Source organism: Adiantum capillus-veneris, chromosome 27 (assembly GCF_014529385.1).
Source record: "Adiantum capillus-veneris isolate H3 chromosome 27, ASM1452938v2, whole genome shotgun sequence".
Lineage (NCBI taxonomy): Eukaryota > Viridiplantae > Streptophyta > Polypodiopsida > Polypodiales > Pteridaceae > Adiantum > Adiantum capillus-veneris.
In genome coordinates, this window is record NC_140957.1 from 9,724,166 (window position 1) to 9,749,164 (window position 24,999).

General features: G+C 39.8%; 1 protein-coding gene across 1 annotated transcript in view; it reads right to left on the minus strand.

The window, feature by feature from the left end:
- LOC147421489 (uncharacterized) overlaps positions 1–24,730 on the minus strand; it is a 34,333-nt gene extending 9,603 nt beyond the window's left edge. Inside the window, exons 1-3 of the mRNA XM_086502941.1 lie at positions 24,071–24,730; positions 23,039–23,161; positions 22,734–22,837 (exon numbers count right to left, since the gene is read on the minus strand). Of these exons, the coding sequence (XP_086359067.1) occupies positions 22,734–22,837; positions 23,039–23,161; positions 24,071–24,730 (887 nt within the window). The remainder of the gene's footprint in view (positions 1–22,733; positions 22,838–23,038; positions 23,162–24,070) is intronic.
- Positions 24,731–24,999: the final 269 nt, after the last annotated feature.

Here is a 24,999-nt window from a genome sequence, read left to right on the forward strand (position 1 = left end):
TTTGCATTCAATAGTGGTCTCCTATGCTAGGGTAAACTTCCGATGAAGCCTTATCGCTTTTGGGCTAGCCGTTAGGTGGCCACTTCTACCTGTATGTCTCTACTGCTCGTTTCCCGTGTGAACCCTACACTAGTTTTCGCGACAAAAAATCAAACATACGCGAAAAGCTCAAGGTGGTGAGACTACCTCTCATAACTGGAGCCTGTCGGGTGGTCGTGCGCGTCGTAGAAGCAGCTGGAAGTCCGGTTCGCTCTAGGTGGCAAGATCTCTTTCTCAAGAAGGTAATAGTAGAAATGAGCTCTAAGTGAAGTGAAAAAATCTTATAATGGGGTCCCCGAACCACTTTCTATGAATTTGACATGTGTTCCCAACTTCTTGCGAGATGCGGTTTAGGCGCGAAAAATTCTTGATTTGGACTCCATTTGCCCAGTTTCCGAGAAATTTGACGTTTCGGTCAAAATCTGGCCAAGACACGCCTTCCGCTCCATTCACATAATTGCACCCCCATTGTACCATAGGTTGTCCTATAGTCACTGATTATCCCCATATTTTTTGTTTTTCATTACGATCGTATTTCACATGCTTTTTGTATTTTTGAAGTTTTTCTGCCAATAGTTAGTAAAATTAAAAAGAAAATAGCAAATTAAACCCAAAAAATCCCCAAAAATCATAATAACTCAAAAACATCACGGCAAAACACTATATACACTCACATGCAATTTTTATGGCCGAATTTCTCCGTCTTACCAATATTTTGCCCGAAAAATGGCTATTTTTACATATATACACACACCTAGGGGCCTGATTTGGCGTTTAGTCCCATATACTTGTAGATGCTGTATAAGGGCATATGTACTTAGTTTAGTCCAAAAAATTTCGCAATCAAACAAAAACCCTTCAAAATAGTAAAAAAACATGCCCTTTTTTGCTCTTTTTACCTTCATTGGGTCCGCATTGAGAATGCCTCCCCCCTCCTAGTCGGAGTCTTCCCGGACGACAAGGTATCGCCTCAGTGTATGTGCACTACATGGGTTAAAAATTGTGCTAATGATCGGCTGTGTAATGTGGCCCTATTTGATGCATACTTAGTCAATGCATGGAAAAATCAATGCTGTGCGAGAGGAGGGAATAAGCAAGATGCTTATTGGCATTTGACGTCGAGGTTTCCTGTTTGTTGTTGATTTGGTTGGCGGATTTTCTTTGTAAATAAAAGTTTTAACTTTACAGCTCTCTGTTTGATCGTCTTTCTTGCAAATGTCGCTTGGTTTGCCGCTATTGTCGATATGGCCATGGTTGTCTCCGTGGAGAGAATTGTCGTGGCAGAATTGGCCGTAGTCTTTTTCTCTTTTGCTTTCCATTTGTAGCTTTGTTTTGGAGGTTTTTGTAGGTTTATTTCCACGTCCGTGGTTGTCATTGTTGTGCTGTTGATCGGCACCCACATAGATTGGTTTGCCTATTTCATATGTAGTATGTTTCTACATGCTGGTGTTGCTTGTACTGAAGGGAGTTCTTGTTGCTTTGGTTTCGGGATCCAAATGCGAGTCGCATTTAAGTTGTTACTGAGGATTCTCTTTGGGTTCCATATCTTTGTTATTCTCGTGGTTGTTGGTTGGACTGTGTTCTTCTGTTGACTTCTTCTGTTGTATTGTGGTTTGTATGCCATGGCACCTATATCCTTCTGCACCCATACTTGTTTTTTGCATGTCGTTAACCTTGATCTTTTCACTGCGGTTTGTGTTGTTTTATGATTGTAGTGAACATGGTTGGAAGTTCCCTGGTTGTTCTCCATGGGTATTGTGTTGTTCTTTAATGGCACCCATCCTTTTGGTTCTTTATCCAGTGATTGTGGTGCTTCCATCTGGTTCTTCTGGGTTTGCTGAGCAAAGGCTACCACCTATTGTTCTTGTGCATGCTGAATTTTGACTGTATCCAAATTCCAATCTATCTACACATTATACTCTTTCTGCCACGGTTGTCCCAACAACATGGGGTGTAGTGTGCTCGCATCCTCAACCACGTAAAACTTGTGTGGGTAAATATATTGATGTATTTGTACATGCAATATAGTCCAGCCCACTGTTCTTAGCAAATGTGATGTACTACTTTCCAGCACTTGTGAAGTAGGATGTAGGTGATCTTTGGGCTTGAGCTGTTTATATAATTTGTAAGAGATCAGATTTGCTTGAGCTCCAGAATCAAGCAATGCCATCGATTCAACTTGATTGCTACCCACTTTGATTTCAATTATTGGTTCCATTGTGTCTTCACCAAAATTCGTTGGTCAAATATCATTTATTCGCAATGGTGATTCACTTTGTTGTTGTTGTCATAGAAGTCTTCTTTTTGCAATGTGTTCTTTTGCTTCTGTTGGGCTTCTTCTTGTACCCTCTGTTTCTCCTTCATCCGTTGTTTTTCTTGATGGATTTATTGAAGCATATCCTGTGTTAGTGGTAAATGATACTTTTTTAACTGACACCCACTAATCCAATTTGGCATTTCTTCTCCTGCCAATGTAGCAAGTTTGACAGCTCCACTTTGTGATAAGTCACTAATCACAAAGGGTCCCATCCCTCGCTTTTTAAGTTTCTTGGCATGTTGTTTCAAGGTATAAACAAGTACATAATCATTTATTTTGAACTCTTTCGTGTGCACATGCTTGTCAAAAAACTCTTTTTGTCTTCTACTTTTAGCATAGATCGAAGCTACAGCTCTCAGTCAAAGTTCATCTAGCTTTTCAAGATTATCTATTATTGAAGAGAGCTCATGCCGTGTCCATTCTAAGCATTTCGCTACTCGTAGAGTTGGAACTAAAAACTCTATGGGTAATATAGCGTTTAGACCAAACACCATGTTGTACGGTGTTGTTCCAATTGATGTTTTATAAGCTACCATGCATGCCCATAGTGTTGAGTGTAACTGCTGATCCCAGTCTGTCCTTGACTCTCAGAAAATTTTAGTCAGAACAGTGCATAGTGTTTTATTTGTGGCCTCAGCTTGTCCATTTGCCTATGGATGATATGGAGCAGATTTTCTATGTATGACCATGAATTCCTCTAGCAGATATTCAATGACTTCATTAAGAAAATGTGTTCCTCGATCACTGACAATTTCTATTGGTAATCCGTATCGTACAAATACATTCTCATACAAAAATTATGCAATGGTTCTTGCGTCTGCTTTTTGTGTTGCCTTGGCTTCCACCCATTTTGTGAGATAGTCCGTAGCCACAATGATATATTGGGTATGGATGCGATATGCAGGGGGTGAAATAGGCCCCACAAAATCAATGCCCCATTTTGCAAATTCCGGTGCTCCCATCATTGGCCGTAGTGGCATCTCATCTCTCTTTATCGGCACCTTAGTGCGCTGACATGTGTCACAATGCTTTACAAACTCCTCAGCATCCATATGCAATGTAGACCACCATATTCCTGCGGTTAAGATAATTTTTGCCATCTTATCGCCTGAAAAATGGCCTCCACTTATTCCTCCATGTGCGTGTTCTAGAATCAACAGGTATTCGCTTTCACTTGCACAGATTCTAAGTTGATTGTCCTTTCCTCGCTTGTAGAGTTGATTTCCAATTAAATTAAAGTCGCGAGCCTCCAGCTCTATAACCCTTTTTCGTGCTTTTGTTATGTTTTCAGGAAATGTCCTTGTTGTTAAGAAATCAATGATATATTGACTCCATACATGTGCAATGTTTACCTGAAACAATGTCGCGTGATCCACCGATCATTCGGCACTACATATAGTACAATTGTTAACATAAGCATGTGTGTCAGCATACATAGTTGGCCAATAAACCCCTAATTTTTTTAGTCTTTGGTGTGTTTTCATTGTTGAACAATGAAATGCACAATCCTGGATGTGTGCTTATTCAAGATAACACTCGAATTCCTCTGGATTTATACATAATCGTAGAATTTGGTCCAAGCCTAGATGGTACAGTCGTCCTGCAATCAACTGGAGATAGTTCAGACTAAGTAAGAGACTTCAAATCAGACTAAGCATACACTGGAAAGACAAGACTAGAATTGGAAATGATATAAGTACTGAAAGTGGAAATGACAATGAAGCTCGAAGTGAAGACTGGAACTGGAATTATATATTCACGGCAGTGAACTAGTACAATGAAGGAACTCAGTATGAGCTAGATTACATGAGCACCACAGCTTGAAGTTACAAGGTTTGGCTTGACATAATAAGCTACAGTTGCATTTTAAAGGTCATTCCCGCCATCTACATTCCTCCTCCCCTTTCTTGAATTTTGGTATGTACCAAATTTCTCTTAGTCTTTTGATTTCATCCATGTCCATCCATCCTGACTTTCTTTTTGTCTGGCACCTTCTTCTTAGGAGATTTGTGAAGTACCTAGACCAACATTGTCTTTCTGGATTATCCTGTATAGAGCTTCTTGCTCTAGCTGGTCTTTTCTAGCTATTTTTCATTTCCACTTGATATGGTGTCAGTGAGTTCCAGTTTTTTGTATGTCGAAATGTTTGTTGTTTGGATCTGTCTTCCTTGTTATCAAATCTACCTCCAAAGGAAAGAATGCTAACAATTTCCTGAGACCATTTGAGTATCATTTCAATATTGAAAAGATACATCAGGTATGCCATCGTCTACTCCTTCAGGAGCTTCCCCGTTTTTCAGCCTTGAAAGATGATCCACCCGTGGATGAGTTTACCCTTTTTTACTACCACTGTGAAGTCAAACTTTAGCAATATAATAAACCACCGTACAGTTCTTCCAGTATTGCATGGTTTATTTACTAGATACAAAAGAGCTTGACGATTTGTGAAGAACACAAATTTGTTTGCGAGCAAGTAATGCCGAAATTTCTTTATAGCATAAATCATTCCTAATCCCTCTCTTTCGGTGGTTGTGTAGTTCTTTTCTGCACTATTTAGCTGTCGGCTTGCATAACAAACTGGGAAATTAACTGTTCTGTCTCCAGGTTGAGCCAGAATACTCCCAATTGCGTATGCAGATGCATCAATGTGAACATGGAATATCTTTTCTCAATCTGGTGCTTTAAGTACAGGTGCTGATACAAGGTTTTCCTTAAGTTTTTGGAATGAAGTTTCACACTCCTCAGTCCAGTCGAAACTAACTAATAAATGATACAGAGGTTGTGCAATGACTGCATACATATATATGAATCTTCGATAATATCTGCAGTGTCCCATGAAGGATTGTACTTGTTTGGCATTAGTAGGCCTGGCAAGTCTACTATGACTCTTATTTTGTCTAGGTCAGTGGTTATGCCATTTCTTGACACAATATGTCCTAAGCTGCGGCCTTGCCTAACCATAAAAATGCACTTTTCCGGGTTGAGACAGATTCGATATATTCTGCACTTCTCAAATACCTTTTGTAAATGGTCAATATGTTCTTCTCGTAGAAGAGAGTGCACACAGAGATCATCCATATATATTTTAAGAATATTCTCAGGTATTCTTTGAACGCATGAGTCATTAACCTTTGGAAGGTAGATGGGGCATTGGTTAAGCCAAAAGGCATAACTCTATATGCATATATTCCCCATTCTGTGGCAAATGCTGTTTTGTGTTGATCCTCTATTGCAATTGCCAGTTGGTGATACCCTGAAAACCCATCTAGAAAGGAATAAGCCCGTTTCCTAGCCACCCTCTCAAGTACATGTTCTGTGATTGGAAAGGGATAATTATCCCTTATTGTGGCTGCGTTTACTTTTTTGAGGTTCACACACACACGCAGCTTTTCGTTCTTTTTGGGGACAACCACAATGGGTGACACCCAATCTGTATGCTCGATTTCATAGATGAATTCAGCATCCATTAGCTTGTCAATCTCCTCTTTGATTCGTTTAGCAAATTTATCATTATATGTGTAAGGACGCTGTTTGCTAGGTTTGGCATCTGATTTCAACGGAATTGTATGTTGGCATATCGATGGATCAACTCCTTTGAAGTCTTTGTAGGACCATGCAAACACATCTTTATGCTTCTTGAGAAGTTGTGTTAGCAGTTCTTCTTCTTGAGGCTCTAAATCAGTTGCTATATAGATAGGCTGAGGCTTTTCACTTGGCGCAGCGAGGTCTATCCGTTTTGCATTTTCCGGCCCATCATAAGATTCCTGGTTTATTCTTTCCCTGATTGGTGGTGTCATTATGATTTTTCTGTCCTGGATGGTGAATTTTCGATAGTGGGATGGTACATTCATGTTTTCTTTTTCTGACTCTTCCTTACTACGACTTCCTCCCTCAGTAGTCCATACCTCTCGTAGCGACCGTTTTAGTTCTTGGTATTTCTTTTTACGCTCCATTTTGGTCCACTTTGGGTCTTTTGTTTTTTCTTGTTTTGGTTGTTGAGATTTTTTTAATTTTGTTTCTGTTTTAGTCTTTCGTACTTGTTTTATTTCTTCAGGCATCCTTTCCCTTCGAACTCTTGAGAATCTTCATGATATTTGGTCTTTTACACAATCCTCTGCCTTGACAAGCATTAGATAGTGCGTTTTATCTTTTATCTTGGGCATCAGGTTCTCTCTAATTTTGTTTTTTGCTCTTTTTTTTCTATAACATTCCTGGCGTCTAGGGTGTTGATTTGCAAAATCATAAAACTTGATATTCGTTGTTTTCTCCCCACGCTCGCTTGAGCTGTCTGAATAGTCGTTATCTGCATCGATATTCAACTCCAGATGCTCAGAGGAGTCATAAAAACTCTTCTTGTTCTGGTGGGTCTACATTCTCATCTCCTGCTGGTATAAGGCTTACCATGTAATAGGGTAGCACATCATAGCCATCCTTATCGCAAAATTTTGTTGTTGGGCTATCTGTAATGGTACAGACATCCAATGTTGCTAGTATGTGTTCCCATTCCAGAGGTTCTAAGGCATCTTCGGAAAAAGGTTTCGAAATGTAATCCTTGTCCTCAATAGCTCCTTCTAAGACGCATTTTAAGCTCCCACAATGTGAAGCTCTGCACATCCATAGCTCTTTTTTCTGCCCTAACTATGCTGGGAGTTCGGACCTTGCCAATGTAGCTGAATCAAACTCTTCCACTGGTTTCTGGTTCACATCTTTGTAACTATGGTCTTTTAGGTATATTTTGGTTGTAGTCTCGCCATGTCTGAGGTATATGTGGTCGTAACCCCAATCCTGGACCATCTTTAATTGTCTCATGAATGGTCTTTCCAAGATGACCTTGTAATTGTTCTTTTTGTCGAAATCAACTATTGCGAATGTATGCTTATACTCGATTCTACACGAGGTGACAATTACTTTTTCTAAGAGTCCTACAGGCTTTTCCATGAACCCATCTTCCAGTTGCAATTTCATTATGGTAGCTCTCAAAGCCGGTTTTCCCCATTTTTTCCAGATTTCCTTGGTGACGATAGCGACTCCTACTCCATTTTCAAGAATAGCTTTGGAAACTACTCCTTGAAATTCTACTGGTAGTGTGGTATTTCCATCTTCTCCCTCGCAATATTCTCCAACTTTGTTTAAAGGTACTTGCCTAGTGGTTAGTTGAGGCTTGTCCAATTCTCTGATCCTTTTTTGAAGCTTCGAGGTGGGGTCTTTTACTCCAAATTTTTCTAAGCATTTGCCTACAGTGGTCCACATGTTTGGTCATAACCTCAGGAGTTCGGCTAATGTGATTTTGCATGCCACAGGGGTGGACAATAACTCAATCAATCCTTGTGAATCCATCACTCTGTTGGAATAAAGTCTTTGAGATGGGATTTCTCTCACCTCAGACTTAGCTTCATTCTCCCCTAGGTAAGAGGGTAGAGTTTTTAGCGAGTCTGGTTGACTGTGCCCCAAACTAATTGATCCCTGGTCTCCCCCTTGTGAATGCATATCAAAGTTCATTTGTGATCTTGCCTCAAATTCTTCAATGGGAGGTAAGATCTCATTTTTCTCTTTTCTCGTGCTATTTATTTGGCGGCTCACCCTGCTAGCTTCGTTGGCCTCATGGATTTGCTTCCACAGATCATCTGGACCGTTACAATCCTTACCCATTTCTACCAATGTTAGGTTGGAAACCATCAATTGTCTCATCTATTGTATTTGGCACTATGATAGGTTCTCTCCTAGACTCAGAGGCAGCCGTGAGTCTCTCCTTCGTGTCTACTTGTTTCTCTAAAGTTGGTTTGATAGGGGTTGGAGCTGGTACCTCGTGCCAATTTGCAGGTTTACCAAGCGAGTTTTCTATCAAGGATTGGGTTGTTTCAATCATCTTTCTACACATTTCCAACCTCTGTTTTTCTATTTTTGCATATGGATAAGTCATCCATCTTTGCTCTTGGGTTTGGTTGTTTTTGAGTATGGCTTCGTATGCTTTTAAAAGCGCGTCTAACTGCTCATTTACATTTTCTGCCAACATTGATCCTCATGATCTTGCACTTTTGGGTTCTACTATTTCCTTGGGCCCTATGGTTGCCGTAGTGTGTGAGCTTAGACTCGTTAGATCCTCTAACCACTCTAATCTATCCTTTGTGTGTTTTAACTCCTCAGATAGAGCCGTCTGTTCTCGTTCTCTCTTGGTTTTCATATGCGCCTTTCTAGCTTTCCAAGTGCTTCTCTGATTTTTCATTTCTGCACTTGGGGCATCGGTCTTTGGCTCTTCAATTATGGGTTCATTTGTCATTCTTTAAGCTTGGGCTCGTGTCACTGCCTGAATAGGTATTACTGTCTCGTTTTCTGACCCTCCACTCGAAGGCACTGCTTCCAGCATGTTCAAGGTAGTTTTTGCTCCTTTGCTCAGGTTCTTAGGGCAATCAGGAATCAAATGAGTAATTCCACACTCGGTGCAATATGTGTTGACCCTAATGATTTCATCATGAGGACAGTCTCTTAGCCAATGGTCTGCACCACAATTGTAGCAGGGTCCCTTAGGTTGTTGAGGTGCTCCTTGAGATCCTCTTTGTTGGTATGCATGTCTCTGCCCACCCATGCCTCCATTGGCTATGAGGAACAGTGTTCATTCATCCAAGCTATATCTTCCTTCTCCTGCTGCCTGTGTAGCTGTTGATGGTCCTGCACTTCCCATCATGCTCCAAGGTTCTGGCGTTGGGGGTTCTTCTGATGGATAATAGACAGGATTTGCAACATATCCATTGGAATCTTTGTAATATTCATGCATAGGTACCAAAGCCTTCTCTTCTGGTTTGTTTACTGTTGGTGTGTATCTTATGCCGAGTGGTCGTAATCTTGGTAGGGGTGGTTGCTTCCCCAATACTGGTTGTGGTCTTTCTACACCTACATGTCCTGGTAGGTTGCCTGCTTGATATCTAGGCATCGGTGGAAGTTGAGGAGATGCTACCTGAGCCTAGGGAGCATAAGGTCGCTCTCTCACATATCCCTTGTTATAATAACATTCCTCCGTCACATGGTTTGTCCATTTTTGTTCAATAGCACACCACTTTGGCTGTTTAGCCTGAGGCTTGGCATACATATTAATCTTTTTTAGCACTTCCTCTACAAGCTGCTCCTGGCTTACAGCTACTTCTCCTTTCGGTGCTGTCTTAGCGAACTTGCTTCCACTTTGTTGTGATGATGAATCGTCATCAAGATCCTTGAATTCACCCTCCTTGTAGAACGCACAATTGTCTACAAGGTAAAGAGCATCCTTAGTTAACTCATTTAACATCGTGCTCCTCTTCATATGTAAGTCCTTCTGGAGATCTGTGTTCCTTAGTCCTTGAATAAATATAAGCATAAGTCTGGACTAAGTTTGTAGTTCTTCCACACGGCAGAACTTCACATATCTTTTTAGTTGTAGGGCTGCCTTTCGCACAGATTTCCCTCCTTTCTGTTTGAATTTATGGATTTGTGAGACTGTATAATGAGCTATCCCCCTTTGTGACAATTCCTCAATAAACTTGTCAAACACCTCCTCCATAGACTCAAAGTCTCGACGCTCCACAAAGTCAAACCAAGTAGCAGCATCCTCCTCTAGGGTAAGTCCGAACCCTGAAAATTGGGTAGGGAAGTCTAACACCTCTTCAGCTCTAATTACACGCACAAAGGCTGCTACATGATCCCTTGGATCTCTGTTTCCCGTGTATTTCTTGTTTACCCATTTTTGCACCTGAGAAGATCTAATTCTACGATGGTCTACAAATCTCATCATTGGTTCTCCTCATCCTACTCGATATACCTCCTCTGGCCTTCGGTAGCGGGATGGTTCCTCTCCCAGAGGTGCCCCTAAGCCATAATTTCTGATGGTTTTTTCAAGAGGTGGTTCATCTCTTCGAACTCATTCTATGGGTTGTCTTCCAGGCTCTGTCGACTCTTGAGTTTTTGGCTTATTCTCGCCTTGATACCGTGAATAGAGTGATGGTTCTTGTAAATCTCTTAGCCCTCGTGTGGCTGGATAACCATCTCAGTTTTGGTCTTGTTCTAATGTTTCACTTTGTCGAAGCCATGCCTGCAATGATGGTTGGGTTGCTTGTTGGTTCTAGTAGTTGAACGTCTGTTGTCGGTTAGAATGTGAGGTCGCGTCGTACTCTTCTGAAAATGGATTTATCGACTTGCTAGGGGTATAGGTGAACCTTGGCCCTTCTTCAGGGGCATATGTTGATGTTTCTAGAACTGTTTCCTTTTCTACCTCCTCTGGGAGAATACGTTTTTACTCTCGTCCGTACCTATAAAAAAAAATGATATCCTTCCCCATAGCAATTTCATAAGAGAATAAGTAAAGAACCTTGTCTTTGCTTAATTCGTTTGGGTAGGGTTCTTTGCATTGAAAATAAGAGACTACTCCCTCACTCTCATGCTTGTAAATTCCCACAATCTCATTATAGGTAGAAACCCTGGTTGTTTTTTTATCATACATAAAAAGAGCTCTAGGTCGATCAATTTTTGGAGGCGGTTCTTGAGTTTCTGAAACCATTTTTCCTTTTGCCACGTTATCTCCATATCTATTGTAATCCTGAGGGTTACTAACTATCAGATAATGGTTCCCCTTTTGTCTCGGAATCTATCTCCATCATCATAGACTTGAATTATCTCCAGCCTCTGAGTAGATCTTTCTTCTATACAAATACACGTGCGTCTTCGATAGTCAGAATAAACTAAGGCTCCCCTAGAGTTTGTTCCTTCTAAGAAGATTATAGTGAATTTGGCATGGTTCAAAGGGTTTTGGGAGGTACTTCCTTCTAGCATTGGTCCTTCATCAGGGAAACCTCTTGGCTGTTGACTACCCATCATGAAGAAGGACTTATCTGATGAAGTGTCAGTATCACTACCCTCCTCAATGATCGGTGCTAATGGCTCTAGCCTTGCCTGAGTTACACTCTCCTCGGTGGACACTAAGCTACCCTGATCACCTGCCACTTTTTGATCTCTAGGAATGTGTCTTCTTGATCTTAAATTCATCAAACTTAGCAATGCAATTTATCACAAATCCAACCACTCACCTGACAAAGGATCAGTTTTCGCACAACTTCTTGCCTTGCCGCTGAATATACCTACCTGTACACAAGTGTTTAATTTTGGCAATCGAATCAAATCATTTAACTGCTAGAGGTGGTCTTAGTAATGATTGGTATAACTGGAGGGTTAACCTCAACCATTATTGTATTTTATACACTTTGGATGTTCTTGATTAGATTATTTAATCTGGAACTGTACTTCACTCGAATGTGGTTCAGTTTACAGGGAAAGTCTTAATCCCGTCTTTGCTCCGTCAAAAGATCAAACAGGGTCCAATTTCACTTTTGAAAGAAGTTCTGGAACTCTTAAGTCAATTGGAACATCACTCTATGTCCACAATCAGCTTTTCACTTCACTAAGCCCCTGTAGACATCCTACTCATAGGCTGTCTACCTGCTCTGTTTTGGCTGGATTTTGCACTATAGATTCCCCTTGATGTGATGAGTCCACAACTGTTTTTACTTTTTGATTTGGACACCTATAAGGTGGTCAATTGATCAGAAATTTATTCCAGCAGCCTGATGTTGGTTTGACCAGTCAAATCAACTCCAATTTGGACCAAAATTGACTAGGAGGCTTGCCTCAGGCTATACAACACCCTGCTATGTCTACAGTCAGTTTTTTACTTCAATATCATGCAGTAGACATCCTACACGTAGCATGCCTAACTGCTCAAAATTGCTTCAAATGCAAACCACAGAATCCTCTTTAGGTGTTGATCACTTTGGTATGCTCAAAGTTGGATTTGGAGTGCTAAATCACACAGAACACATCCTACGCGTAAGATGTCTAAATGATCTGTTTGACCCCAAACTTGAGCCACAGCTTCCCCTTGATGTCAGCAACCCAGTGCTATGCTTAGATTTTAGTTTGCATTTCAAAAGACCCCAATTTTAGCTATCCTAGCCCTTTTCAGTCAAAAATGCTAAAGTCTGCTTAAAACCCAATTTTCTCACCCAATTGAGATGAGATCTTTCTCATGCACTCAATAAATCATGTAGATCCTGCTCATGCAGCTATCCTATGGTTTTGGTCTTAAAATAATGCCTTGGCACAATTTGGATAGGATGTCTGGCAATTTTCTTTCTTTTGGCCTTATCCTGTCAAGATATGGTTAAACTTCCACTTTCCAAGTGAAACTAGGGTAAAACCTACCTTCTGAACACACTGGTCAACTCAGATTTTCAAAATTCACACCACAACACCCTGTAGACATCCTACGCGTAGGATGTCTATTGGCTTAAAATTTAATTTTTTCTGACAGAAGTACTCTCTATGCTCTGCAGCTCTCTCAAAATTACTCACAGAAACTTTTGAACTTCACTTCAGCTTCTAAACACTCTTTTCTGTCTTTTACAACCTTTTGATAAGCCTAACAGCAAATATAACATGCATGAAGTGCTCCAGGTCATAAATCATGATGTCCTACTTACCCTACTCCTACTCATCATGTGAGATGGTGATATTGGTGTCTCGGTTGCTTCCTGGCCTCTCCGGACTCTCAAGCTACCACTCCAACTCCTACTCTCTACACCACAACTTAACTAACCTAAAACTATCTAAGTCTACCTAAGTCGAAGGATCTAGGCCAGACACTCGCTCCCTAGACTCCTCCTAAGACCTAGAGAGTCCTCCACCCTCTGATCCTATATAAATGTAAAACAAGACTCTAGAAAGCCAGAGAATCTCTATCCTCAAGGACTAGTCTCGGTAACCTACCTAGGGTTTTCGTCCCCGGCAGCCACGCCAATGTTGGCGGATACACCGCGACGGACGTCAGCACAGCGAGAACTCACCTAACAAGATTTGTCAGCTAAGGATGAAGCTCGAACAGCAGACGCGTGAAAGCAAGCATAGGGTGTCAACCTACACTCGACCAACTCTCGACTACTTCCTACAGAGGTCTCTACCCAATGTCTAAGCTACAGCCTTCAAGAGTACATAAGAGGAGATTTCCTACAATGCTTTCAAGAGCCAAATACCCATCAAACGTTCTCGAAACGCTACGGAACTTGAAGGAAACCCTATTAACACCAATAGGTCGCTCTCCCTAAGGTCCATGAACCAAAACGCCAACCCTAAACACCAGGTGCAAAATCACGTAGGATATCTGGTCGAAATTTGCAAGTCGTCGTTTTTGAAAACTAAAGTGCCTATGTGTAGTTCTACTCAATGCGAACACATGGATATGCTGAAATGCAAAAACAGACAACGTATGCTCATCGAATCACCAGATATAGCTCGTGGATCGAGCTCGCAAAGCCAGATCGTACACACACAATGTAGGTATTGACGCGTAGCTCTCTTCGAGGGCAACATGCTGCACTTCTCCGCACTCGTTCCGGCCACCGGTGCGCATGTAGCGTCAAGATAAATTTCTCACTCTCTCTCGTACACAGAGTATGCTCACTCACACAGACAAAAACTTATAAAGTGACAAAGGGTTTTTTTCATTAAGGTCAAAAGTGGTATAAATACCTTACAATCTCAAACCCTAATGTTCCAATTTAACCATTCACTCAGTCTAAATGTCAAAAATGGTATACAATCTGGAAGCTTCTGCAAGTCCCACTATTTACAAAGGTGAAATGACGGTTTTTCTCAATTAAAGAATAATTACAAAAAATAATATCCTGCCGGGCAATCATCCTCCGTTGGGTGTGTCCAGCCGCTAACAAAAACTCAGTCTTTGATTCATAACTTTACAACATAATAAGAATGAAACATCATTCCAAATGAGTTTGTACAAAGGTAGCATAACTATCCCAAGTGAATCATCAAGTGTTTTCAAAGTCGAACTGCAGCAAGCTAAACCTTTTTAAGCCAAGATAGAATTATCACCTTCATCCATATAGTCAAGACAACAAATATGTTAGACTTGTCTACGTATGGCAGGCTTTAAACAATCTATCAGTTGTTATCCATGTCAAACTTAAAGATTATTAGACTAGCTATTGTCCTACATATTAAAAATCTCAAGGATTTTTTTATTTAACAAATCATATTTCTGCCAGAGTATCACTATTGGGTTTTTAAAACCATTTACTATAATAAATGTTGACTAACCTATGTATTGCTTTAGCTAAAAATTTATGGAAAAAACTTGTATACAATGCAAACTTCTGTAATTTTATCTTTTAAAATATGCTCCGAGGTCGAGCCATCTACATAGAACAAGCCAACTACCCATAGTAAAACTGGCTAGAAAATTCTTTGTACCCAACTTCTTTTAATACAAAAGCAAGCTCTCAAATTATTGTAACCATCATCTCTAAGAAAAAGATCCTGTTGAGTAAGCAAAAAAGTCAACAAGGAGTATCTCGAGACGAGGTAAAGGCCAGTACTTTGCCATAGGTAAGCATATTTACCATAAGGGATTGGATTTCAACATATTAGCAGATTTATTAGCCCAAAGAAGTAATTGCTAGGGTAAGAGAAGTATCAGGTAGAGCCAAAAATCCAGAGCTAGCCATAAAGCAGTCTAACTCAAAACCAATCCTTTTTCTGTTTAAAGAGGTATCACTTAGCTTAGCATGTGTTTTACTTATGTCAAGAGTGAGGAATGTGTGTTTTCTTCACCTCTATTGTACCACAAGGGATTTTTCTTTCTAAGAGTTAATTCCACAAGGGACTACTCCCACCAAGTTAGGTTTTTAGAGGCACCATGCTAACGAAATAGCATAGTGGATAGCTTCACTTAGACATTGTGTTCTCCATAGCAAAAGCTAACAGTAATCATTAAGTATAGTAAAGCACAAGGTAAACCTCCCATAAGGCACCAACTTAAATTAAGATTGAGTGTAGATGGTTGGATGTCACATGTTTTAAGCCAGATATAGTGATTTGGAACACAATCAGAACCCCTCCAGATACTGTTATGGTTAGATGCTATGACCAAGTGTGTGTGTGTGTGTGTGTGTGTGTGTGTGTGTGTGTGTGTGTGTGTGTGTGTGTGTGTGTGTGTGTGTGTGTGTGTGTGTGTGTGTGTGTGTGTGTGTGTGTGTGTACCCACCCTATCCCAAGTGCCATACACAATGGGTTTTGGCAATAGGCCCATTGTGTATGGGCATACTGCCTCATTAGAAAGACGAGTTTAACAAAAAGTATTTAGCATAGAAGTGTCAATTTGGAGTGTCCCTGAAGAGGGTAGAATTGTTTGTACTAATATAATATCAGATATCATCTTCAAGGAAGACATTACTCCTATAGGAGTTTTAAGGTTTTGTCATCCAATTTTGAAGAAAAGTATGGTTGTCATCGAGTAGTCTTTAGACGATATACGCCAAAATTTTCCTCTTGTTCCCAAAAGTCTTTGTATGTGTAATAGGTAGCATGTTCCTGTAATTGTCAAAATATAATTTACTTAAGCACGGGTGAGTAGACTTGGATTACCCTACTACTTAAAATCAACTGAGCCAAAAGACTACAATAGTCGTGAGTAGGAATCTGATCTATACTCAAGGAGAGACCACCTAACACCTGTCAACCAGTCAAGGAGTTATAGACAGTGTGTCACTCAAAGCCTAAAGACAAGAAATATCCAAAGCCAGCGTCCTGGTCCTCCAAGTTGTCTAGGAGGGCCTGGTATTTAGAGGTGTGTGTAGTTGTTTTAATTATTATAAATACACACCAATGAACAAGATGTTCAAAAAGACAACTGGCTAAAGATGTCTAGGTAAAGATAAGTACAGAAATAACTCAGTCTTTGATTCATAAATGTACAACATAATAAGAATGAAGCATCATTCCAAATGAGTTTTTTTAAAGGTATCAGAATCATCCCAATTGAATCATCAAGTGTTTTCAAAGTCGGACTGCATGCAACAAGCTAAACCTTTTTAAGCCAAGATAGAATTCTCACCTGCATCCATATAGTCCAGACAACAGATATGTTAGACTTGGCTACGTATGGTAGGCTTCAAAGAATCTATCAGTTGTTATCCATGTCAAACTTAAATATTATTAGCTAGCTATTGTCCTACATATTAAAAATCTCAAGGATTTTTTATTTAACAAATCATATTTCTTCCAAAGTATCACTATTGGGTTTTTTTAACCATTTACTATAACAAATGGCGACTAACATATGTATTGCTTTAGCTAAAAATGTATGGAAAAAACTTTGCATGCAATGCAAAGTTCTGTAACTTCATCTTTTAAAATATGCTCCGAGGTCGAGTAATTTACATATAACAAGCCAACTACCCATAGTAAAACTGGCTAGAAAATTCTTTGTACCCAACTGCTTTTAATACAAATGCAAGCTCTCAACTTATTGTAACCAAGGTATGTTAGTCCTATACCCAAAAAAATTGATCCATCATCTCTAAGAAAGAGATCTTGTTGGGTAAGCAAGAAAGTCAACCAGGAGTATCTTGAGACGAGATAAAGGCCAGTACGTTGTAGTAGGTAAGCATATTTACCATAAGGGATTGAATTTCAATATATTAACAGATTTATTAGCCCAAAGAAGTAATTGCTCGGGGCAGAGAAGTATTAGCCAAAGCCAAAAAGCCAGAGCTAGCCATAAAGTAGGCTAACTCAAAACCATTCCTTTTTCTATTTAAAGAGGTAAGGGCATATTCTTCCCCTCACTTAGCTTAGCATGTGTTTTACTTATGTCAAGAGTGAGGAGTGTGTGTTTTCTTCATCTCTATTGTACCAAATATAGAGCTTGACAGACCCAAGTCTATGTGAAGGGAAGAGCCCCTCACCTTAATATAGGGGTAGTGGTTGTGTATGTGTCAGAAGCATGTCCACAGTCGTCACCCAAACAGCATGCCATGTATGGCCGCACTCTGCAAGCCCTTCATTGTGCACAATCCCCATCAGGATCATGAGCGGGCCCTAGAGAGGAGGAGATATTATGAAAAGACTGAGCTACAAGCCTTGCCGAGCCTCCATCATCATTACAAAGGGAAGGGGATCGGTGGCGACAAATATTGCATAGAATTCCTTGTAGTGGTTTAAGCCAGGAGGCACCATATAGGGAAAGGTTTACTTTTTAAAGTTAGAACCACAAGGGATTTTTCTTTGTAAGGGTTAATTCCACAAGGGACTAGTCCCACAGAGTTAGGTTTTTAGAGGCACCATTCTACCAAAATAGCATAGTGGATAGGTTCACTTAGCCATTGTGTTCTCCATAGCAAAAGCTACCAGTAATCATTAAGTATAGTAAAGCATAAGGTAAACCTCCCATAAGGCACCAACTCAAATTAAGATTGAGTGTAGATGGTTGGATGTCACATGTTTTAAGCTAGGTACTGTGATTCGGAACACAATTAGAACCCCTCCAAATACTATCATGGTAGATGCTATGACCAAGTATGTGTGTGTATGTGTGTGTACCCGCCCTATCCCAGGTGCCATACACAATGGGTTTTAGCAGTAGGCCCATTGTGTATGGGCCTACTACCTCATCAGAAAGATGAGTTTAACAAAAAGACTCTAGCATAGAAGTGCCAATTTGGAGTGTCCCTGAAGAGGGTAGAATTGTTTTTACTAATATAATATCAGATATCGTCTTCAAGGAAGACATTATTCCTGTAGGAGTTTTAAGGCTTTGTCAGCCAATTTTGAAAAAAAGTATGGTTGTCATCGAGTAGTCTTTAGACGATATATGCCAAGCTTTTCCTCTTGTTCCCAAAAGTCTTCATATATGTAATAGGTAGCATGTTTGTGTAATTGTCAAAATATAATTTACTTAAGCATGGGTGAGTAGAATTGGAATAAATTGCTACTTAAAACTAACTGAGCCAAAAGACTACAATAGTCGTGAGTAGGAATCTAGTCTATAGTCAAGGAGAGACCACCTAGCACCTGTCAACCAGCCAAGGAATTATAGACAGTGGGTTACTAAAAGCCTAAAGACAAGAAATATCCAAAGCCAACGTCCTGGTCCTCCTAGTTGTCTGGGAGGGCTTGGCGTTTAGGGGTGTGTGAAGCTGTTTTAATTATAATAAATACAACCAATGAACAAGATGTTCAAAAAGACGACTGGCTAAAGATGTTTAGGCAAAGATAAGTACAGAAACAACTCAGTCCTTCATTCATAACTGTACAACATAATAAGAATGAAGCATCATTCCAAATGAGTTTGTACAAAGGTCTCAAAACTATCCCAATTAAATCATCAAGTGTTTTCAAAGTCGAACTGCAACAAGCTAAACCTTTTTAAGCCAAGATAGAATTCTCACTTGCATCCATATAGTCAAGACAACAGATATGTTAGACTTGGCTACGTATGGCAGGCTTCAAAGAATCCATCGGTTATTATCCATGTCAAACTTAGAGATTATTAGACTAGCTACTATCCTACATATTAAACATCTCAAGGATTTTTTATTTAACAAATCATATTTTTGCCAAAATATCACTATTGGGTTTTTTAAACCATTTACTAAAACAAATGTTGACTAACCTCTGTATTGCTTTAGCTAAAAATGTATGAAAAAAACTTGCATGCATTGCAAAGTTCTATAACTTTATCTTTTAAAATATGCTCCAAGGTCAAGCCATTTAAATAGAACAAGCCAAACTACTCATAGTAAAACTGGCTATAAAATTCTTTGTTTCCAACTTCTTTTAATACAAAAGCAAGCTCTCAAATTATTGTAACTAGGGTATGTTAGTTTTATACCCCAAAAAAATGATCCATCATCTCTAAGAAAAAGATCTTGTTGGGTAAACAATAAAGTCAACTAGGAGTATCTTGAGACCAGATGAAGGCCAGTACTTTGCAATAGGTAAGCAAATTTACCATAAGGGATTGAATTTCAAAATATTAGCAGATTTATTAGCCCAGAGAAGTAATTGCCAGGGTCAGAGAAGTATTAGCCAAAGCCAAAAAGCCAGAGCTAGCAATAAAGCAATCTAACTCAAAACGAATTCTTTTTCTATTTAAAGAGGTAAGGGTGTATTCTTCCCCTCACTTAGCTTAGCATGTGTTTTACCTATGTCAAGAGTGAGGAATGTGTTTTTTCTTCACCTCTATTGTACCAAGTATGGAGCTTACAACTCAGCCAACTCAGGTTGGTCACTAAGCTTAGCATCAATAATTTCGTTACTGTCATTTTTTTTATTAAATGGTAAAGTGTTGTTTCATAAAAATGCATGTACTTTAACAAATGGTGTACTTAAATAATCGGGATTACAATACTTAGCATGGCATGATATAAGTGATTCGACCACTGTTTGGTGGGCTCTATTCCCCATTCTACAGCATGGTAAGGACCACTACAATGGTCGGCTTTGAGTAACTTTACATGGTAAAGGTGGTTTCTCTTGGGAGCATTACTATGGTATTATACTAGGTTTTCCAACTGGTCATTACTTAACTGCAGGTACATAAAAAGGCTTCTTCATACCCGATATTCATTGTTTTTTAACTTGAGATGAACACTTAGGTGAGACTCTAAAAAAAAATATCGGGGGCATGATCAGCCATACAGCTTGATGAAATTAAAACCACCGTGTGGTGGGCCATGGCTAAATATGGCATATCTGAGGAGTAACTTTCCTTGCTGTTTAAAACAGGTATAATCCATTTATGGGTTGGCTAAGTCTATATAGTAGGGCCCCTACTGCTTACTGTGTTGCAACACTATATAAGAAAAATGTGTTGTAGACCATGTTTCCTCTCTTAGACACAATTAGCAGAAGACATCTGCATAATGAAGCACAGATACCAAAAATCCAGTTTAGCAAGTCAAGGCCACCAAGTTTCCCTGTGTTACAATACCAAACCCACCTCAGGTAATATGTAGTGTAAAAAACATTTTTTCATAAGCAACTATTATAGTGATTGCATAGATTAGTTTTAATAAATTTTCAAGGAAAGTGAGCAGGACTGGAGACCAGCAAAAACCATTCTCTTTCAATATACTAAAGTAAGAAAAACCTATCATAATCATCCAACAGAGTGAGAGATTATCTAAAACCTAAAATTTTGAGGGAAATATAGAACTTGTGAGCAGAAGTAATCATAAAATAATCTCCAAAGTGCTAGGGGAAAGCCAAGTAAAATTCCAATGACATCTTGTTCTCTCATTATCAGTACACCCAATGTTGCCCATATCAAGTTGTTTGCACAGGACACGATATGTCAAAAACCCATTGCCCAAAACCTAAAATAATTTTGTTTTTCATGTATGCTAACAGGAAAAAGATAGACCCAAGTCTAAGTGAAGGGAAGAGACCCTCACCTTAATATAGGGGTAGTGGTTGTGTATGTGTCAAAAGCATGTCAGCAGTTGTCACCCAAACAGCATGCCAGGTATGGCCGCACTCTGCAAGCCCTTTGCTGTGTGCAATCCCCTTTGAGATCATGAGTGGGACCTAGAGAGGAGGAGATATTATGAAAAGGTTGAGCTACAAGCCTCGCCGGGCCGCCATTATCATCAGAAAGGGACAGGGATTGGTGGCGACAGATATTGCATAGAATTCCTCGTAGGAGCCAAGAGGCGCCATATAGGGAAAGGTTTACCTTTTAAAGTTAGAACCACAAGGGATTTTTCTTTCTAAGAGTTAATTCCACAAGGGACTACTCCCACAAAGTTAAGTTTTTAGAGGCACCACGCTACTGAAACAACATAGTGGATAGCCTCACTTAGCCATTGTGTTCTCCATAGCAAAAGCTAGCAGTAATCATTAAGTATAGTAAGCCATAAGGTAAACCTCCCATAAGACACCAACCCAAATTAAGATTGAGTGTAGATGGTTGGATGTCACATTTTTAAAGCCAGATACAATGATTCAGAACACAATCAGAACCCCTCCAAATATTATCATGGTTAAATGTTGTGACCAAGTGTGTGTGTGTGTGTGTGTGTGTGTGTGTGTGTGTGTGTGTGTGTGTGTGTGTGTGTGTGTGTGTGTGTGTGTGTGTGTGTGTGTGTGTGTGTGTGTGTGTGTGTGTGTGTGCGAGAGAGAGAGAGAGAGAGAGAGAGGGAGAGAGAATGTTGCACCCACAGTGATCCACCTAAGCTTGGCAAGTTTGGCGCTCAAGCCCTTCATACCGTACACGATTAATTTTCTACTTATGGGAGCATGCACCAACTTGATTTGCTACTCATGGGAGCATGCACCAACTTCTTCTCCTTTGCTTGCTATAGATGGGAGCCTACATTTTCTACGTCTTGATTCACCTTGGCCACCACCGCCATCACTCTTTCCTATGCTATCTCACTTCACTCTCGACAATCTTCTCTCTCTCTCTCTCTCTCTCTCTCTCTCTCTCTCTCTCTCTCTCTCTCTCTCTCTCTCTCTCTCTCTCTCTCTCTCTCTCTCTCTCTCTCTCTCTCTAGTTGGGGCTACAGGTGCACTCCAGGATACCTGCCCTATTTCTTGGGACATGTCGAGAGGTAGCTCCTCTCTTTTCCTCCTTGCACCCAAGTTATGATTAGAGAATAGAAGAATTGTACTATGTGTGTGTGACAAAGCTCCAAGCTCTGAGGAATCTTGCTGATGACTTCAATCTCTTTGGGATCCTTGGAATACACCTCTTTCTATATAGTTGATAGTGCACCCTTGAGGTGGTTGATGAGATCCACCACATCATCTTTCCTCTCTTGTATATCATCGTCACTATCGTGCACTTCAAAATCATGATGCATGGCATCTTTGTAGATGTTGGATGCGTCTTCATATCCACCATGTAGAAATTATTTCAAACAAGGAAAGTGAGTCAGTACTATCATTTGAACACCATTAAGATTCTTACATTGGCTGCTCCAATCTGGACAATCACAATAATTGCTTTGCAAGCTGACATGATATCATATACTCTCATTTGTGGTACTTTGAATCTTGAAGAGAAGTGACCCTTCATTTATAACCTGAAAGGAAAATGTTGTGGTTTGAAACCTTTGCAAGATTCTCTCTCCTTCAAGCATTTTTGTTGTTTGCATGTTTGTCACCCCCTGAATGCCATATCGCCCAAAGTCAGCTACCATGCAAACCATGAATTAGACATGAATCCAAACCTTAAACATATAGTTTGTGTCAATCAAGAAAGAGAAAAATAACCTATTTCTTGCTTTTGTTGAAAGAACCTGAAAAGGGTACCACCGATGCGACTTCCAAACTTCCAATCACCCACAAGCGCATGCAAGAGCTCTAAGATAGATCAATTAATCTGAGCATCCAAAAAAAATATTTAATATATTGCCATAAGCGCTCCACCAATTTTGTGGTGTCAGCATTGCCATGTCTAAACATTCATCCAAACCTTGGCCATCAGGTTCTCCACATGCAATCCCCCCCACACCATCCATTAGTGACATAACAAACTATATTTGGGTATGGTGAATACCTCATCAAAAGCTCTTGAAATCTGCCTTCAAAATCCGATTCTATTGCACAATACATTAAGTTTGACAAATCAGTATAAACATCATCCCTTAACTCCTTTGGAACCTACATTTCAAAACAAATTGCATATGTTGAGGTCACTTTTTTCTGTTAGATCAAATAGTTATAATTAAGTAGCTTAGCAGTATAATACCTGAGATAAGAGATTCTCCACCATGCTATTTTGGTATGGAACCAAGAAAGTAAAACACGGCATGCAACCTAATATTTTTTTTCATTGGCGTCAGTCGGGTCTTCATCCACGACCTTCGATATAGCCTCTAGTTCTTGTTGTGACTTATCAATCACAATAGCTGGCCGACAAATGTGGCCCATCCTCTCAAAGACTACAATACCTGTCAACTTTAAAGCAATGATGACAGCCAAGATCTATCGTACACAACATGAACCAAATTGGTAGGCCAACACCTTGTTGGTTTGGCAACATTGCAACATACAATGCTAAACATTATATGTTTGTTTTAAATGTGTTGTCAATAGCCCATGAGTTATTTGTAGAGAATTGCTTGGCCATTTGCAACATCTAGTCATCTTGAATGATCAAGATAAAAGGCTTATCTTTGTCATTAACTGCTTTTGTATTGTATGGTTAGCAATAAACCACCTGTATAAAAATTTGAATGTAAGAAGAAAAGAAATTTGAATTAGTCTCTGTGACCATATGCATAGAACCCCAATCATCATTTGATATGAGAGATATATCAACTTGATCACTTAGAGGGCATCCTTTGTATGAAGCAATTTATTAAAGAAGCAAGTCAAAGTGCTACCTCGATAATGCATTTGATAAGACAAGATATTGATTTCATGCGGTATTATAAAGAACTTGTAGATAGTACAATCAAGAGGGGAGGCTCGCTCCATGTGAAATCTTTGTTTTGACAAAGACATGGAAGCAACATATCGAGCATTCCCAAGATCAAAGAGGACTTCCATGCAACACTCAATTATGGATGGATGGACGGGCAAGCGATATATATCACTTCTTGAACCTCAGACATGACCATTGTGACTAGTGTTTAGATAAATATGAAAACCATTTTTCCCATTGGTAGTTATCACTTGTATTTTAAATGGACAACCACATTTCTTTCATGTACTTGTTCTCTTTTTATCTCACCTTCATCAAGACACATCACCTCGATGACATATATAATCAATCACAGTTTTTGATGCGCCAGATTTTTTGGAAGAGCGGACCATCACTAGCCTTGTCTTGTGTTTGATCATGATGGTCTTTAGGTGCCTCTCTAGATCGGAGGAGTTTGTAGTGATTACATTTGGAGGCTCTTTATTCAGGTCCATTCTTTGATGCCATGATCTTGAAGTTGAAGCATTTGTTGCATTGCTACACCCACAAGCATTTATGTACTCTCTGATGTATATGGTAGATACACCATGCTTCCTAACTTCAATGCACCATTTGGACTTGATGGAAATTAGGGTTTTATTAAACCCTTGGTGTTTTGATCCTTCAACAATGTGGGCAACTTTTACAATATCCTCCCAATCTTCAACACATGGAACTCTCACCGTCTGTGAATCTCCCGAGTATAAACAAAGCCTACTGTCCTCATCATACCCAACAAGAATCTCATCCTTCATCTTGCACCACTTCTTCAAATCCAACATGTCTCTAGAGTCATAGGATTTAAGAGTCTCCAATGTTGTGGAGAGGCCACTTTGAAGCACTCTTATCATGTAATTATAAGCCTCTTTATCAAAGGAAAAATATGTTGTGGACACATAGAGATTTGGATCCGGAAACACCTTAACCATTTGATCATCAAGAGGCACGTTTTCTCCAAGAACGTCACCTTCTTCATGGAGTACCTCAAAATCGTCATCAATACTTTCACTACTTGCATTGCTTGAATCCTCATCAAAGAACTCTTCAAGCATATGATCACCTTCCACGTTTTCTTGATCCCAATCCATCACTTGGTTGTGATTGAGGGTGATTGGATGAGAAAGCACACTTCATTGTGTGTGTGGGTGTAAATGTGTTTGTGCTTGTGAGTATGTGTGTGTGTGTGCGAGAGAGAGGGGTAGAGAGAGAAAGTTTTCTCTTGCGTGTGTCGAGATTACACAAAGTGTGCCGAGATTACATACAGTGTGCATCTCTGCATTGCCTTGATGTGGACCGGGAGTTAGACTCTTTATAGTAGTAAGGGTGAATGTTGTGCATACTTGTGTGAACATAAATG